At 35.7% G+C, this 16,086-nt stretch overlaps 1 protein-coding gene across 5 annotated transcripts in view; it reads right to left on the bottom strand.

Moving 5' to 3' along the window:
* The window catches only part of PPP3CC (protein phosphatase 3 catalytic subunit gamma), an 88,978-nt gene that overhangs the window by 32,732 nt on the left and 40,160 nt on the right, over window positions 1-16,086 (bottom strand). For all 5 annotated transcript variants that reach the window (XM_024747708.1, XM_024747704.1, XM_024747705.1 and 2 more), the window contains exons 3-4: window positions 15,647-15,771; window positions 5,326-5,437 (exon numbers count right to left, since the gene is read on the bottom strand). In XM_024747708.1, the coding sequence (XP_024603476.1) occupies window positions 5,326-5,437; window positions 15,647-15,771 (237 nt within the window). The remainder of the gene's footprint in view (window positions 1-5,325; window positions 5,438-15,646; window positions 15,772-16,086) is intronic.

Genomic DNA, 16,086 nt, shown 5'->3' with positions numbered 1-16,086 from the left:
TAAAAAAAAAAAAAAAAAAAAAAATCAACCTGTGATAACAATACTGTTTTCATTAGCAAAATTACAGGAGTTTCTGGAACCTCCTGTAATTTCAGTAAGCTGTTTAACTACACATCAAAAAAGGGGCCCTTGGAAATAAGAAATTAGAAATATGGACCCAGAGCTATGAGATGGAATCATAAAACCACTAGGTTTCTTGCTTTCCAAGTACGTAACAATAAAGAGATGTTTTTGCAAAGATAAATGATATGTCAAAAATTAACTGTTATACTTTGCTACTCAAATTATCTCTGGATTTGAAAGAAATTTTAAAAATCTCTGCAATATAAAGCACTTTAAAACTTGATATAAGAAAAGAAAAGCCTCCACCTGCCCCTCCTAGAAATATTAACAAGATTGCAGCTGCACAATTTGGAACTAAGCATCACTTAACAGTAATTATAAGGCGCTGATTCTAAACGTTACAGTGGCCCTTTAAGAAAGATCAGCTTATCAGTAAAAACACTCATGCAAAGTGGCACACATGCTCTTTCCTTATATAGGAACAAAATTTGAAATTGTACTTGAATTTGTGTGCTTATTCCAAGATTTATTAACATTTCGGATGCAGCATTAGAATGAAACAGGAGTATATTGGCCGATAAGAGAAAAAGAAAGAAACGTGGTTTAACTAAATTAAAGCTGTGAAAAGCAAAGAAAAACCTGAGATAAGAAATCCTGTGCAAAATGACACACTCAAAATGTTTCCCAAACCTATTGTTCTATTTTCTGAAAACAGTCTGAACCAATTATACTAATCAAAAAAAGAACTCTGAAAAAACAGAGGAAGAATTAGATAGAATGTTACCGAAAAAAACATGAATCTTAATTCAGAGGCATCCATACACAGTTTTTTCTTCATTACTTATCTATTGCCAAATATTGAGCATTCCAGGGCCTTTGTTAACTGCTTGATAGGCACTGTTTAATTTTCCCAGGTAAAGAAACAGAGGTGTAATGAGGACCACCCTAATATTTGGCTTAGAAAAACAATGCAAAATATTTCCAATTTTTAAAGTACTTGATGAAGTGGTTCTCAAATGACAAACAGGAGATACTTTCCAAGCCTCTGGAAGAGGTGTTCTTAACCAGCAGTGTGCTACAGAATTACCTGGGATGCTTTAAAAAGCCTTTTAAATGCTTGGCCCTAAATGGATAATTTGAAAGTTACCAGTTTAAAAAATTGTTATAATAGTATTACATAGTGGTGATGAAAAGCTAATTCACGGAGTCCTATGGGAAGATAAAAAATTAAAAGTACTAGTCCTCCTGATCCAGCCTGCCACAGGTAATCACTGTTACCAATTACTTCTGCACCTTATATATTTTTAATTTACAAAGGAGATCACACTATACATGTTCTGCAAATGGCTTCCATCACCTAACAATATATCTGAACAGCTCTCCATATCAGTACATCTAGATCCACCTTGATCTTACAACAGCTGCCTACCATTCCATTTTTTAGATATATTATCCCTTATTATTTTTTTTGCTCTTACAATTAACACTATAATGAACATCCTTATACATCCATATCTTCTTATCTTTTTGAGTATATAGTGTGGTAGGCAGAATTCTAAAATGACCTGCAATGACCTATACCTTTGTATAATCTGTGCCCCTGTGAGTGGGTGGAACTTGGAAATACGCTGAGACTCCCATGATTATGTATCATTATGGCAAAAGGGAGATTTTCCTGGATGGGCCTGACCTAATCAGGTGAGCCTCTGAAAAGCAGAGGGTTTTCTCCAGCTGGCTGATCACAGAAGAGGAAGGCAGAGAGATGCATTTGCGCTCTAGAAACTGAGGGCAGTTTCTAGCCAACAGCTAGCAGGAAAATAGGGGCCTTAATCCTACAGTCAATAAGGACCACCAACAACTAGTGAGCTTGGAAGACACCAAGCTCCAAATGAGAACACAGCCCTTGGTGACACCTTAATTTTGGCCCATTGAGACCCTGAGCAGCAAATTTAGCCATACTGTGCCTGGACTTCTGACCGGCAGTAACTATGAGATAACAAATGTGCTGTTTTAAGCAGCTAAATTTGTGGTAATTTGTCATGCAGTATTAAAAAATAAAGATATAGGGCTTCCCTGGTGGTGCAGCGGTTAAGAATCCACCTGCCAATGCAGGGGACACGGGTTCAAGCCCTGGTCCAGGAAGATCCCACATGCCACGGAGCAACTAAGCAAGTGCGCCACAACTGAAGCCTGCACACCTAGAGCCTGTGCTGCGCAACAAGAGAAGCCACCGCAATGAGAAGACCGTGCACCACAACGAAGAGTAGCCCCCGCTCTCCGCAGCTAGAGAAAGCCCGCCTGCAGCAACAAAGACCCAACGCAGCCAAAAATAAATAAAAATAAAAATAAATAAATTAAAAAAAGAAAAGATACAATCTGCATGATAAACTCCTAGAAGCCAAACTGCTGGGTCAGAAATTTTTACGGATATTCCAAAATTACTCTTCAAGTACTTTCCACCAATTTAAACACTCACCAACAGTAGGTCTAATTTGTTTTAAACTTCCTGGTTAATTACTGATTTAAAGTGTTTATTTCAATAAGTTCCAAGGCCTGGAATGATCTATATCTTGCCCATTTGTAGCTGACTTTTCTCTCACAGGGTTTTTAAGTGTTCACACTCTAAAATTTCTTTCAATAAGAAAGACCTTTCATTTCAGGCGTTACTAGGCGGAAGGCTGTCATCACAACTGCTAACTTCAATGCAGGAAGCTACTGGTAACAAGAGTTAAAATGAGCATTGGGAACATTCTCAAGTTGTAAGTAGAGGGATTTTGTGGCAGCTGAATAAACTGAGTCTCTGAAAACAAATTTCAAAGTTTTTTTTCAACTTTGAATATTCTTTTGGTAATAAAACTTCAAATATAATATATTCCTCCAAGATGATAATCTGAAGAGAAATTTGAATAGGACACAAAGTAAAATCCATGATCAAAATATCAATTATATGAACAATAAAGGTTTTTTTTTTTTTTTTTGGCCACACCACATGGCAGGTGGGATCTTACTTCCCTGACCAGGGGAGGAACCCTTGCCCCCTCGCAGTGGAAGTGCAGTCTTAACCAGTCGACCGCCAGGGAAGTTCCAAAGCATTTTTATATATTCAGGATTATGGGGGGAAAGAGGTAGACTTTAGAGCTAGACAAGAGATTATTCTACCTTTCTTATTTTATAAAGAATATACTAACACTTTAGAAATCAAAAAAGGTATAATTCTGTTTTTTATTTCAGTATTTTCCTTTCACTATAACAATACAAAAATTCCATGTAGTATAAACTGATATATAATTTTTCTGAGTGCTAGAGCATGTACCAAAAGTCTTTAAAATGTTCATGCCCTGACACCTAGTAATTCTTTTCTGAGAGTCTATCCTAAAGATATAAATCACAAAGAATCATTCATTCAACAATTTAATTCAACCAATATTTGTTAAGCATCTACTATGACTTATTAGATAGTGTTCTGGAAAAACAACAGAGAACAAAACACCTCCCTGCTGTCATGCAGCTTAAATTCTGGTGGAAGAGAAAGACAGTAAATAAATAAATATATTAAAAAAATATAAATTATATATATAGGATATATAAAAATTTCAGGTATTGATAGATGCTATGGGAAAAAAAAAGTAGGGTATGAGAATAAAGTGATGAGATTTTAATTTAGAAAAAGCAAGCAGGGAAGAAAATCTCTGAGGCTATGACACGAATGAAGTAAGGATGTAGGTCTTCTAAGCAGATAGACATCTGGGGAAACAAGAGATGATACGTGCAAATGTCCAGAGGCAAGTTCTCCCAAACAAGCCCAATATAGTCACCATCATGCTGCATGTTACTTAGAGCCAATTGTGAGTACCTAGATTCTGGTCAAAGAAATCTGTGAGGTTTTTGTTTTTGTTTTTGCTTCGCCTCACAGCTTGAGGCTTTGCAGGATCTTAGTTGGGCCTCGTGGAAGTGGAAGTGGAAGCACGGCATCCTAACCACTGGACCACCAGGGAATTCCCTGTTTTTGTTTTTTAAATCAGCTTGTAATGTTTTGAGTTTCAAAAAAATTCTACCTTTAATAATAAATTTTTTTTTTACTATTACAGTATTATTTATAGTTGGAATCAACCTAAATGTCCTACAGTTGCTACTAAATTGGCCACACACGATAGTACATTCATAAGATGGAATACTTTAAAAACACTAATATTATATTTTAAAGTCATGTTAAAAAATATTTAATAAAATGGAAAAATGCTATTACATAACATGAAAAGAGCAGTTTATTAAATAGTACATATACTATGAGCCTAACTTTATTGCAAAAATATATACAGTTGGCTCTCCATATCCACAGGTTCTGCATCCATGGATTCAACCAACTGCGGAACTAAAATATTTTGGGGGAAAAAAATTCCAGAAAGTTCCAACATGCAAAACTTAAATTTGCAGTGGGCCAGCAACTATTTACATAACATTTACATTGTATTTACAACTATTTACATAGCATTTGTATTAGGTATTATGAATAATCTAGAGATGACTTAAAGAATACAGGAGAATATATGAAGGTTATATGGAAATATTATACCATTTTAGATAAGGGACTTGAGAATCTGAGGATGTGGGTATCTGTGGGGGTCCTGGAACCAATTCCCCGGAAATCAAGGAAGGATTGTATGGATATAGATATATCTGAACTATTTCATGATAGGTTTTTTTTTTTTTTTTTTTTGCGGTACATGGGCCTCTCACTGCTGTGGCCTCTCCCGTTGCGGAGCATGGGCTCCAGACGCACAGGCTCAGCAGCCATGGCTCACGGGCCCAGCCGCTCCGCGGCATGTGGGATCTTCCCGGACCGGGGCACGAACCCACGTCCCCTGCATTGGCAGGCGGACTCTCAATCACTGCACCACCAGGGAAGCCCAATGATAGGTTTTTATGTACACAGAAAAGAATAGAAGACTATATACCAAATAGTGAGATAACAGTGATTAATTTTAAGTGGTGTAATTGTGGACAATTTATATCTTTGGACTTTTTAATGTTTTCCAAATATCCTAAATGTCTTACTTATAGACCCAGGGGGATACTCAAAAGTTATTTTCAAAACAAGTGTTACAAAGCGGAATCTAGGTTCTCACCAGAAAACAAAACAAAACAAAAACAAAAACAGAACAGGAAGCATTTGAGGTCCATTAGTTTCTTTTCTTTGTGTTTAATTCGCTGGGACTGGCTAAAGGATAACTTAAAAAGTTCTGGAGGAGTGATTATACTTACATTCCTGTTTGAAGGTGAAATACTCTGTAAGATGCCTGCATTCATGATTTCCTCGAAGCAGAAACAATGTTTTGGGATGATTAATCTTTAAACTCCATAAAAACAGCACACACTACAAGACAAACACAAGGATAAAATTTTTATTTTTGATCACAATAACACATAAAGACAATTTATACAAATTCAAATGACTTGCTATAATGGCGTATCTCATTGATAGTCCCAAGTTGAAACATGAAGAATTCCAGCTTTTGAGTGTGTTGTGCTGTTGCCTTAGAATTTTTTGTTGTTTTTGGTTTTGTGGGGTTTTTTTTTTTTGGCTGTGCCACATGGCATGTGGGATCTTAGTTCCCCGACCAGGGATTGAACCCGTGCCCCCTGAAGTGGAAGCACAGAGTCCCAACCACTACACCTCCAGGGAACTCCCTGCCCTAGAATTTGAAAGAATGTAAGAGAGTAGCCTTCATAGAAATCTCTTAATTTCTGTTCCCATGTTCCATCCAAATATCTAGATCTCTACAATAAAGTCACCCACACACATACCTTAGTCCTAAAACCTGTATTTTATTTAGTGGAGAAACAGTAGAGACATTTCCACTAAAATCAGGAACAAGGCAAGGATATCCACTAATACCACTACTATTCAACATTGTACTAGAGGTATTAGCCAACTGAATTAGACAAATCAGTTAGAGGCTTAACAATGAGTAAAGAAAAACAAAAACTATCTCTATTTGCAGATGATATAATAGCATACCTGATAAACTCTAGAAGAATCAATGATACAACTAAACTAATAAAAAATTCAGTAACATGCAAGGATATAAAATTAACATACAAAATAGCCTTCATATACACAAACAGTAAGTGGGACACAATGGTAGACAAAACTCCATTTACAATAGCAGCAAAGAAGATTAACTACATAGGAATAAATTTGACAAGAAATGTATAAAACTCATACCAGGAAAAAGTTAAAAAAACACTCCTGAAAGACACAAAAGTAGACATGAACAAATGGAAAGACATTCCCTGTTTTTGGATAGGATGATTCAGCATTAAAAGATTACAGTTCTTGGGACTTCCCTGGCGGTCCAGTGGTTAAGCTTCTGCGCTCCCACTGCAGGGGGCGAGGGTTCCATCCCTGGTCGGGGAACTAAGATCCCACATGCTGCACAGTGCAGCCAAAACAAAGAAAAAAGAAAAGATTATAGTTTTTCCTAGTTTATAAACCCATTACATTTCCAATAAAAATACCATAAGCTATTTTATGGAGTTAGACAAGTTGATAATAAAATTTATATGGCAGAATAAACATGTAAGAACAGCCAGGAAACAGCCAGAAAGACACTGAAAAAGATGGTTAAAACATACTATAAACTTCCTAAATTAAAATAGTGGTCCTGGCACTATATGTAGATAAATATACCAGTGGAATAAAATGGGTCAGAAATTAATGCACGTACATATAAAAATTTGAGATATAAGAAAGGTGGCACCCTAAATCACTGGAGAAATGATGAGCTTCTTAATAAATGTCTCTGGGACAACTGGTGCTATTTCAAAAAAAAAATTAGAACCATATCTCACATAATGAATAACAAATGGATAAGGGATCTAAATATCAAAATGCAACCATACAAGTTCTAGAAGAAAACATGTAGGTGAGTTTTCTTTAGCCTTAGTGTAAGGAAAAACTTTAAAACTAATGACTAAAAGTCCAAAGGCAAAAAAAGAAAAGATGGGTAAATTTGACTACATAAAAATAATTTGCATGGTGTAAAACAATTTAGCAAGAACTGACAAAACCACATACACATTTAACTTTTGACCACATCTAGGAGCCTACCCTGAAGATACACTTCCAACAATAAGAAAATACATACACACAGGTTGCAGTGTTGTTTGTAATAGCAAAGTATTTGAAACAACCTAAATGACCATACAAAGGAGAGAGGCTGAGCAAATTATGATACATCCACACAATGAAGTACTATGAAGCTATGAAAAAAAATGTGAGAAAGATCTCTCTATAAACTGATTTGGGGCAATTTCTAGGATACGCTGTTAAGAAAAAAGCAAAATGAAAGAGTATCTATTGTTTATGTAATAAAGAAGGGGTATAAGAAAAACATATATTAGCTGCTCATTTGTGCATAAGAAATAAGGGAAAGATAAATCATAAACTAAAGAGACTGGTTACCTAGAGCAGGCATAGAGGAAATGGGTGGAAAGAAGTGGAGACTGGGAACAGGTTAGGAGGGATGAGGCCGGAGTGACACTTCTCAAAGCATACCTCTTCAGATAGGTTTGACCTCCAGAACCACAGTAATTAAAATTATTTGGGTATTAAAACTACTCAAAATAAGTATTTAAATCAACCAGCATGTGATAGAAACCCCAAATATAATATGAACAGTAACAAATGAGCCTAACTGTATTAGAAATGGAAAACAAAGTAACAAAGAAAGGGATGGGATGGGGGAGAATTAACCCAAGTTATATATGTATATAATATATATATATACACACTATATATAACCAAGCTACATATATATATATATATATATATATATATATATATATATAGTGTGTGTGTGTGTGTACATATATATATGTGTATGCGTGTGTATATATATATATATATACACACGCATACACATATATATCTCCTAGATCCTCCTGCTGAGAGGGCCTAGGACCTCAAAATCACTATGTGTATTGATTTTGGGATTACAAATAAATTTTAGTAGGGAGGCATATATACAAATACAGAATCTGTGAATAATGAAAACCAATCATAGAGTCTAATCATAAAATATACATATCTCATTCATATACAGCTTCAAAACATAAGCAAAAATTGACAGGACTACTGTGAGAAACAGATAAATCAATAACTGTAGCTGGAGATTTTGACGCAGACCCAAAAGTAAATCATACTTCAAGCAAACAAAAATAATCAAACTTATAGAGAACAAGTGAACAAGTACAGAATGCATTATTTTCAAGTATATATGGGATAGTCACAAAAATCTACTGGGTACCACAATAAATTCCAAAGGGAGTCTCAATAAATTCCAAAGAATGAATATTATTCAGATTATGTTCTCTAATTAAATTACGCTAATTAGAATCAGTAACAAAATACTAACTCTAAAAAAATCCCACATGACTAGAAACAAAAAACATACTGCTTCATTGTCTTAGGGTTTAAAGATAATTCTTTAAAAAATGCTGAATGATAATAAAAACAATACATGTCAAAATCTGTGGGACCCAGATAAAGCAGCACTTAAAGGGCAATGTACCTTAATAAGTACATTTATTTTTTAAAACATATATGCAAATATGTTTGTATATGCTTAACCTATCTCTGAAATGTCATACAAGAAACTCTTAACAGTGATTGTATGGGTGGAATGGCTAATATATGAGAAGATGCTCAGTGTCATTAGTAATTAAAGAAATATTAATTGAAATGACAATAAGATACTACTTTATCATTTTGGTAAATATTAGAAAATGAGATAAAACCAAATTCTGGAAGAGGGTCAGGAGGAAATATGAACCCTTAGGTGCTGCTGGTAGGAGTATAGACTGGTACAGCTGTTCTGAAGAGTGATCTACAATAATCAGTTCAAGTGTTATATGAAGGTAGGTACCCTTTTCCCTAGCAATCCCACTCTTGTTCATAAAACACAGAGAAACTAAAACATGGGACCATAAGTGGATTTATATAAGGGTGTGCTTCACAGCAGTGTTCATGATAGAAAGAAACTGGAGGCAACCTAGTGTCCACCACTGAGAAAGAGAACTAAAAAGTCATAGATGTATACTATGGGATACTATGGAGAAGACAGAAACCCAGACAGATCTTAAAAACACACTGATATGTAAAAACAAAAATCAACAGAAAGACAGCTACAGCAGTGATTCTCAGGGTGGTCACATTCATATCAAAGTGTGGTACATCAGCATCACACAGGAACTTGTTAGAATATACATTCTCAGGGTCTATCCCAGACCTAAAAAATCAGAAATTCTGGGGTGGGCTCCAGCAATCTGTTTTTGAACAAGCCCTCCAGGTAATTATGATGCATGCTAAAGTTTGAGAACGACTGAATAGCACCATAACATTTATGTAAAATTAAAATATTTTTCCCACCAAAACGTTACATATTAAAAAATTAATAATATATGTATTCTGAGGCATATACTAAATACAATAGAAACATGTATAGTTGGGAGAGGGAGTAAGGAAAATAGAGGTCACAGATAAGAAAAACAAAACAAAACAATAGAGGGACTTAGAAAAGACTAGTAATAAATGTGCCATGACCATAACAGCTTAATTCAACCAAGATTTCCCTCCTTTTTGAAAGGAAAGACTTCAAAATCCTGAATCCAAATGCTTCTCAAAATGCCTACTCTAAGTCACCAATATCTCCTGCCTATGCTTACTGGATGAGATTACTAACTAGTCTTTCTGGGCTCCCATAGTCAGTCCACCACGTAACAGCCAGAGTAATTGTTTTAAAACATAAATAAATGTGAATATGTCACTTCCATGCTTAACAAACAAATAAACAAACAAAAAAGCTCTGATGGCTTCCCACTGCATTCAGAATAAAACCCAAACTCTACCATGGTTTGCAAGGCCTGACATCATGTAAACCCTGCCTATGTCTCTGATACACTGTCTACATTGTCCCCTTACTCATTCTGTCTAGCCACACTGACCTTGTTTCTATTCCTGGGCTGCCTTAGGCTTGCTCCTTCCTCAGAGCTTTTACACTTGATATGCCCTTTGCCTGGAATGTACTCACCCCACCCCTCCATCTACGCACGGCTCATTCCCTCAGGTCATTCAAGTTTTTGTTCAAATATTACCTCTTCAGATAGGACTTCCCTGATCTCCAGCTAAATTAGCTACTCCTGTCCCCCTTTTGTCCCTTACCCTGATTTGATTTTCATAGACACTAAGCAAATATAAGATGCCATCTCTCTCACTAGAAAACACAATAGCGACTTCCCTGGTGTTGCAGTGGTTAAGACTCCGCACTCCCAATGCAGGGGGCCCGAGTTCGATCTCTGGTCAGGAACTAGATCCCACATGCATGCCACAACTAAGAAGCCTGACTGCCGCAACTAAGGAGCCCACCTGACACAACTAAGACCCGGTGCAACCAAATAAATAAATAAATATTAAAAAAACAAAACAAAACAATAAAGGACTTGGCTTTGCTTGTTTATCTCCGCATCCCCAGAATTTAACAATGCCTCTCAACTTAGGTACTATTAACAAGCATAATTCTTTGTTGCAGGATGTTTTGTATTCCTGAACCCTGCTCATTAAATGCCAGTAGAACTTCTCAATTATTGTGACAAACCATTCATATGTCATTGTACATAATTATGAGTACATCTGCAGTATAGTTTCTCAAAAATGAAACTGTTGGATCAAAATAATGTACATTTTGAGACACACCTTGCAAAATAAACACTATAAAATGTAAATATATAGACACATACGAATATAATTGGATGGCTTTTTCCTTTTTTGGGTTGACTTTTGTTTTCAACATAATATTTCAAATTTCACAAAATATTCCAAGGAAAAATTACATTAAATTCATATATAAACATAGAAAGCACTTTCTCTTTTCCTACTTACCTTTCCCAACCAAGAACATGATATATCTTTTGAATTATCTGGTCTTTATCTCTGCCTCCTGTAACGATCAACTAAATTTTTTGAAGTAATGAGTTATAATGCCCATCCACACTACAATGTAATTTGGTTGATATACTTCTCAGCCTCTAATCTCAAGTTTTATTTCCTCGTATTATACATCAGTATGCAACTGTACAATTATCTTGTACAGAGCAATTAAAGGTCATGATTATCAGAAAATCTGTTCGATACTCTTTGTATTCCTATGTGAACAGAATTTTTACTCCACCTCAGGAATCATTTCTATATGTCAACAATTGTTCATTAGTTGTCCATCTGATAACATTTACATCACCTAAACATCTGATAACATTTTCTCTTTGGTGGCTCCTGTGCATTTAGTACAACACATCCTATGCTGAAAAGGTTCCCTTTAATCCTTTCTCTTATTATAAAATCAATGAAAGGAAACTAAAATTTAGCTTCCCCTACCACAGAGGAAGTACTTTATAATGGTGCAAATGAAGAAGGAATATCAAAAGGCTCAGACAAAAGCGAAACTTTACTATTCTGTTTTATCAGTCACATTTGGACCAGTCCCTGGTATACTACCAAAGCACACGTTGCTTCAGGAAAGATCAATGCTTGCTCTGGGCATGGAAAAAAAAAATCATCATGCCTTGATTCTCTCATACAGGCTCAAGGAAAGAAAAATTATTAAGTACGGAAGAGAAAATAAAGTTCTGTGAAAACGATTTGGCAATACATATCGAAAGTCTTAAAAATGCTCACACTCTTAAAAATACTCATTCTATTATAAGAATCCAATCTAAGGAAATATCAGAAATGCTATCAAAGATGTATTCAAAAAGATGTTAATTGCAGCAATATGCAGAATGGAAACAACTGGAAAACAACCTTGTACCACTTACAGTACAAGTGATACAATATCCAATTGACTGCTGCTTAAGCCATAAAGACATTTAAACATCTCAGAAAACAAGCAGTCTGGAGGCAAGATGTCTAGGTTTAGTGTACCAGCTCAACATCTTCACCAAGAAATCATGCCCTCTCTCCCTCTTTGATCTGCTATTCACAGCAGGTCTGCTTTTCATTCTTAGTTATAGCACCTCCTCATGGTCACAAAATGGCTGCTACAGTACACACACCCACATTTGACATGACATAGTGGAATGGGGGTCCAAAAGCTTTCACCTTGCAAGAGTCTTTTCATCTGGAAAGAAAAAATTTCAAAACAACACACACAAACAACAATGACAACACAACATGCAGAAGTCCCTTTATATATTACTGGGCAAAAGAGGATCTCATGTTTACCCTGGACTAGTCACTGGTAACAGGGAATGGATTGCCATGACTAGTTCAAACCAACCAGAATTCATTCCCTTGGGCTGGGATAAGGGCCTTCCCTTCCTGAAATTAAAAGTTCTCCCTGAGAACTTTTAAATAGGTAGAGTGTGCAATGTTACAGTCTGCAAGTATGATCTCCACCCATCCCAGGTACCTATTTAGTTCTCCCTGACAACCTCCAATCCCATTTATCTGAACAAAACAGGGATTTGATAGTAAGGAAGGAGGAGAGAAAAGGTAGGCAAATAAGCAGTACCTGCTAAAACCAAATTATCCAAAGAGAAATGGTGAAATAAACTACGGTATTTATACCACTAATCATACTTTTGGAGAAATTTTAATGATAGAGAAAAGTGCTCTCAAGACAATGATGAGTGGGGAGGAAAGACTACAAAAGAGAATGCACACAACGATCTCAACTTTCTTTAAAAAATATACTCATGTAAAAGAAGAAAAAGACTGTGAGGAAATACAACAGAATGTTAACAGTAATTTCATTATAATTCATTTATAACTTTATTTGTAAGAATTTTTTTTCTTAGATTCTGCATTTCCCAATTTTTCTACAAAAAAATGACTATTTATAACAAAAAATTATAATAGGGACCCCATCACCTTATTTTCATCTGTTTGACAGAAACATCACACTCATGCTTATCAGGCACATTGATAAAAATTTATTGTTCAAGTATATACTTGTATCATGTTAGACTAAGTTGTAGCTTACAGAAATCTATATAATCTTAGTGGTCTATAAGTGGCTTCCAACTAACATGAGATATATCCTACAGTTCAGTTTTAAAACTGGTATAATACAGCATTGTCAATTTAAAGTTTTGATTCATTTATCTCTTAAGCTGTTCCAGAAAAACGCTTTGTTAGCCAAACATCAAATAGCATGATAAAGCCAAATATAAACTATGATTTATTAACATTCATTCAGTCAACAAATATTGAGTGCCTACTATGTGTCAGGCACTGTGCTCAGTCCTAATATGAAGAATATTGCTAATAATTAAATAAGTACTTTTGGGGACTTCCATGTGGTCCAGTGGGTAAGACTCCATCCTCCCAAGGCAGGGGGCTGGGGTTCAACCCCTGGTCGGGGAACTAGATCCCGTATGCATGCCGCAACTAAGAGTTCACACGCTACAACTGAGAACCCACATGCTGCAACTAAGAAGTCTGCATGCCACAACTAAAAGATCCCGCATGCTGCAACAAACACCCGGCACAGCCAAAATACATAAATAAATATTAAAATAAATAAATATTTTCATATCGTACAGAGCGATCTATTCATAAGTAATCTTTTCTATTAGACTGTCAGCTCCCATAGAAACCATGAATCCTACTCATTATTTGATGCTCAGAGCCTGCCATAAAGTTGGCACTCAGGAAACATTTGTTGATGAGTGACAGAAAAAATATGTTAACACAAAATATTCTGAATATGGCATATGTGTACAAAAATCATCGTTGGTCTGTGTGTGTGTGTGTGTGTGTGCGTATTGTGAATATATTGATGCATTGAAACTATTTTTAAAGTATGTAATCAGAGGATGATTTGGCACAATATTTATCCTTTTAAAAAGTTATTCCTGGGCTTCCCTGGTGGCGCAGTAGTTGAGAATCTGCCTGCCAATGCAGGGGACACGGGTTCGAGTCCTGGTCTGGGAAGATCCCACATGCCGCGGAGCAACTGGGCCCATGAGCCACAACTACTGAGCCTGTGCATCTGGAGCTTGTGCTCCACAACAAGAGATGCCGCGACAGTGAGAGGCCTGCGAACCGCGATGAAGAGTGGCCCCCGCTTGCTGCAACTAGAGGAAGCCAAAGCACAGAAACGAAGACCCAACACAGCCAAAAATAAAAATAAATAAATAAAAATTTTAAAAGAAGTTATTTCATTAAATAAAATTAATTAAAAATTCGGTAAGTTCTGTATTCTTTTCTTCAGCCTCTAAAACTTCCTCATGCTACTAAACACAAAAAACTAAGCATTCAGTGAGTCTTTCAAACACCCATACTTTTGACATACTGTCTATTAAAATAGGATGTGGATAGGAATATGGGAAGCTTTTAATGTTACAGTCTGCAAGTATGATCTCCACCCATCCCAGGTACCTATTTAGAAATCTTGGGAATTTACTGAGCAGCAGGGAGAATGTGCTTATTTCCTTAGCTTCTATCATTAACTTTCGAACTCATAGGTGACACTAAATAAATTTGAGACACTGGCAAGGTAACACTGAACTTTTCTGATTCATGAACTTAGACTATCTATCTAACTAAAGAGTAAGATATATTTCTCTTGTTTATTTTTCTGGCAGCTTTAGTATCACAGCTGCTTTTTGGTTGAGTGCCAGGTGAGAGGGTTGACTTGTATTTAGGAGTGATGCTGTATGAACAATAAACCTTTAACCACATGGTACAGTGAGGGTCCCATACTACGAGGGAGAGGCAGAACTAAAGACTGCAAGAACAGCAAGCAGATTCAATTGCTCATCTCATGCTTATTCTGGGGATATTATAAATTCGATTACCTGCACTATTTCAAAAGTTACTTCTCTTTTATTTGCCAAGCATGTACAGCTGAATCAACGGACATTAAATATGAATGTACTGTGGTTCCACTGTACTCAAGTCATTCCGTTAGGTTTTGAAATAGTTTTATCTTTTGTACATAAAAGCTTATACTTTGTTCTAAATCTAACCATTTTCCTGTCATCATACAATTTTCAAAATATATAAATTGTGAGTTTTCATTAACTTCATTAACTGTAATCATTTTTTCCTTCAATGAACATGTACTTCCTACGTGCAACGGTATCATAAGTTATTCCTACAAGAGGCTAAGTGCCTGATTATTCAGCATTGGCAGTTAACCTAAGCGTTCAATGTAGCTCAGCAGCTTATAGTTTTATAATTAAGGTGAGCTAATCCAAACCCCACTTAGGGTGAACAGCAATTTATATCATTTATATACAGCCTGTACACTATCTACAAAGAGGAAAGGTTGGTAAATGCTTAAGTTATTTGCAAAGCAGGGTTAACATAGCCTTCTATATGTCAGATTTTTAGTGGCTAATAAAAGGAATAGTTCTTTTTATATCAATTAAAACATATCTCTATCACTTTAATTATTGAAAGTAACAAAGTTTATAAATTCTGCCAGTGTGTTCTCATTTTAATTTCTTCTACTGAAGAATGGAAAGAAATTTTTTAAAAAAGATAATATGATAGTTCCAACACATCCAGTTTAATATTTACCTCTATACTGAAATAGCCTCTGTCCACATAGTCACCCAGAAAGAGGTAGCGTGTATTACTAGGTGATCCTCCAACTTCAAACAACTTCATCAGGTCAAAAAACTGTCCATGAATGTCACCACATACTAGGAAAAAAAACAGACCTAGGGTGAGGTGAAAAATTATGTCTTAGAAGAGAAAGGGCATTACACCAATAGGACCACAGTTTAACTTTTAACTTAAATCAGTCTAGCTTTTGACTGGACTGCTCGATAATTGCAGGCAATCTATCAATATGAAATAGTCCTACTGGAAATATTAGACATTTTAAATTGTATTTCTTCAATGAATAACACACACTAAACAACCCTAAGACTGCTCACAATTCCTAGAATAATGATCACACATTTTAGTTGGTTATTTGTAATCACTTCTCAAATTAGCTCAAATCTAAGTACCAC

Source organism: Neophocaena asiaeorientalis, unplaced genomic scaffold, assembly GCF_003031525.2.
Source record: "Neophocaena asiaeorientalis asiaeorientalis breed wild unplaced genomic scaffold, Neophocaena_asiaeorientalis_V1.1 scaffold429, whole genome shotgun sequence".
Lineage (NCBI taxonomy): Eukaryota > Metazoa > Chordata > Mammalia > Artiodactyla > Phocoenidae > Neophocaena > Neophocaena asiaeorientalis.
This window is presented reverse-complemented; position numbering and strand designations above follow the sequence as displayed.